This window comes from Macadamia integrifolia, chromosome 10, assembly GCF_013358625.1.
Source record: "Macadamia integrifolia cultivar HAES 741 chromosome 10, SCU_Mint_v3, whole genome shotgun sequence".
NCBI classification, from domain to species: Eukaryota; Viridiplantae; Streptophyta; class Magnoliopsida; order Proteales; family Proteaceae; genus Macadamia; species Macadamia integrifolia.
In genome coordinates, this window is record NC_056566.1 from 30,940,625 (window position 1) to 30,943,270 (window position 2,646).

Below are 2,646 nucleotides of genomic sequence, written 5' to 3' on the forward strand. Positions count from 1 at the left end.
TTTTTTTTTTTTTTTTCCATAGAGACCCATCGAAATTCAAAACACTTTAAGTTTTAATATTAGGTGCCAATTAACTATCGGTTTTTTGGCTCTAAACCGAATCGAACTGAACCAAAATTATGGCCTATAAAACCAAAATTGGATCAATTTACTATGGTACGGTGCAGTTCAGTTATAACTGGTTGATTTCGATTCCGGTAAACGGTTTCGGTTATATTTTGATACCCTTCGATGTAGACATGTAATGCTCATTCTAAGGCTGAGTTTGGTAGTCATTCAGAAAAAAGTTTCTGGCATTTTTTTCATTCTATGGGAAACAAAAAACGGAATAACGTGTTTGGTGTCAATTTGGTGTTTTCGGTTTTTATGGAATGAAAAAGAAAAAAAAAAAAAAAAAAAAAAAAAATTTAGAAACTCATAAATGATGGAACAACATAACCTTGTTCCGCCATTTTGGTTTCATTCCAAATACAAAAAAATGAACAACTAGAGTAATCGTTCCTAAAACAAGTTCACCAGACACCATTTTTTTGTTTTAAAAAGGTATTTTAACACAAAAACTGAAAATTCTGTTTTTTACACAAAATATCGTTTTCGAAACTTAATGATTACCAAATGCAACCTAATTAATGAAGTTCTACTCTACGTACTCTTGCTGATGATCATCATTTTTTTTTTTTTTTTTTTAATAGATCAATTAATGTCTTATTCAATCAATCTGATCCATGACAATCAAGCAGGATGACAACTTGGATATCGACGAATCCTCAATAGACAATTCAACACTGAAATTCCTTTCGAGGCTAGAGGAGATTGCAAACAACCTTCTCAAGAAACCTGTTCTGATCACAAACTCTGAGACTGGTCTGCTAGAAGAACCTTCGATGCCCGATGGCCGCACTAATAGAGATACCTTGATTGAGTAAGAAATCTTAATATATTTGTTGAGATTTTCTACCAGACACCTTCAGTTCATTCAGGGTTCCCTTACAAATAATAATAAAGCTAAACTACCATTTTTAATGACATCCAGGTTTGCCCAGAAATTGTCTACCGAAAGGAAGAGGAAGCTGGAGGAGAAACGGGCAGCGGTCTAATGATCCATTACAACGAAGCACCTGTGGATTTTCTTCAGCGACTGGTCCAACTATAATTAATTTCTAGTTCACATATATTTATGATGAAATAATTTATTAGATAATAATCGGTTTGGTTATTATTTAGATAGATTAGAGAATGAGAAATAAGTTTGGTGCGGTGTTATTATGTGTGTTGATTCTGTAACCCACTCTTTTATTACAAATCGAATAAGTTTGGTGTGGTGTTATTATGTGTGTTGAATTAATCCTGTAACCCACTCTTTTATTACAAATTGAGGAGAATGTATTTGTAGGAACATGTAATTATTTTGGAATATTTACCATCAATTAAGAATGTGTGACTGTGAACAAGGGCAATGCAAGGTCCAGAGATGTACTAAAGGACCATATGCAGGACAAGATTTTTGGTGTTGCCCACAGTCCAGTCCGGTATGACTATACAAACCTCCCATTTTAATGATATGACTCCATATTCTACTGTAGAATTTTCTAAAATTGTAATTATTAACTATTTGCACTTGCTTGTGTAGGGTAAAGATAGAGGATGTGGGATGTTTAAAATTATAAATGTTGTGGAAGCTTCAACTGCGAAATAGAAGGTTGAGAGTACTGTAAAGGATCAGCTCATACCGCTACAACAACATCACAATTGTCAACGGAATATATTCAAGGATATGTCAGAGGAACAATAACAGCTTCAGAGCAACATAAAAAAAAGTTAGAGAATGTCCTGGAGGCTCTGAAAAATATTGATATATAAAAAAATGAAAATTTCATCTCTCTTTGCTATGGATAACCTTTTATTATATTATGTCATGGTTTTATCTAATGGCCTAAGACAGATAATTGTACCTAATTTTAAACAAGTTTAAGTCTCGTGGATGGTGCTTCTTTTCTTAATTTACTGGATATTGTTTTGCAAAGAGAGAGACATGTGTATAACTTTCTGCAGAACTTGATGTGTGGATGAGTTGCACTCCCTACACCGAATCTACACTTAGATTCATTTTACAATCAAATTTAATGATAAATAGAAGAAAATGATATGCTCCCATGGAAGACCCAACTAGATCACCTCTCCAACTTAATGAGGGGAATATCCAGTCATAAATGCCCCTAGATGCTTTCTCCTCTCGTCTATGACGTTGATTGTCTTATATAGGAGGTCCTCCTAGAAGGTAAAGGTGTGAATTGCATTCCACCACCTTTTACCAATTAGGGGGAAAAAGGTTTTGAAAAAGGTGGAAAACAGGGATAACTAAGTAATAGCTTATTCATTTTTCAATGGGAGTCGTTTTTTTTTTTAATGGAATAAAAGTGTAGGTTTTTGGACCACGATTTCTTAATAGTTATTGACCCTATAGAAGCCATTATGAAGATACCAAATAATACTTAGATTTTAAAGTCATAAGAATGTACTATTAGGATTTTTATGTGGGCTTAACTGATACCGATTGATCCATTGGGCCCAAGCAATTATAGATCCACTTTGATTATGAAACTCCTAGCTCTTTCCATTGTGAGAGTGGAATAGGGTTTTAGGGAT

General features: G+C 33.8%; 1 protein-coding gene across 1 annotated transcript in view; it reads left to right on the forward strand.

Moving 5' to 3' along the window:
• LOC122092063 (patatin-like protein 2) overlaps nucleotides 1–1,330 on the forward strand; it is a 3,509-nt gene extending 2,179 nt beyond the window's left edge. Inside the window, exons 6-7 of the mRNA XM_042662374.1 lie at nucleotides 741–922; nucleotides 1,034–1,330. Coding sequence (XP_042518308.1) covers nucleotides 741–922; nucleotides 1,034–1,097 — 246 coding nt within the window. The 3' untranslated portion in view covers nucleotides 1,098–1,330. The remainder of the gene's footprint in view (nucleotides 1–740; nucleotides 923–1,033) is intronic.
• Nucleotides 1,331–2,646: the final 1,316 nt, after the last annotated feature.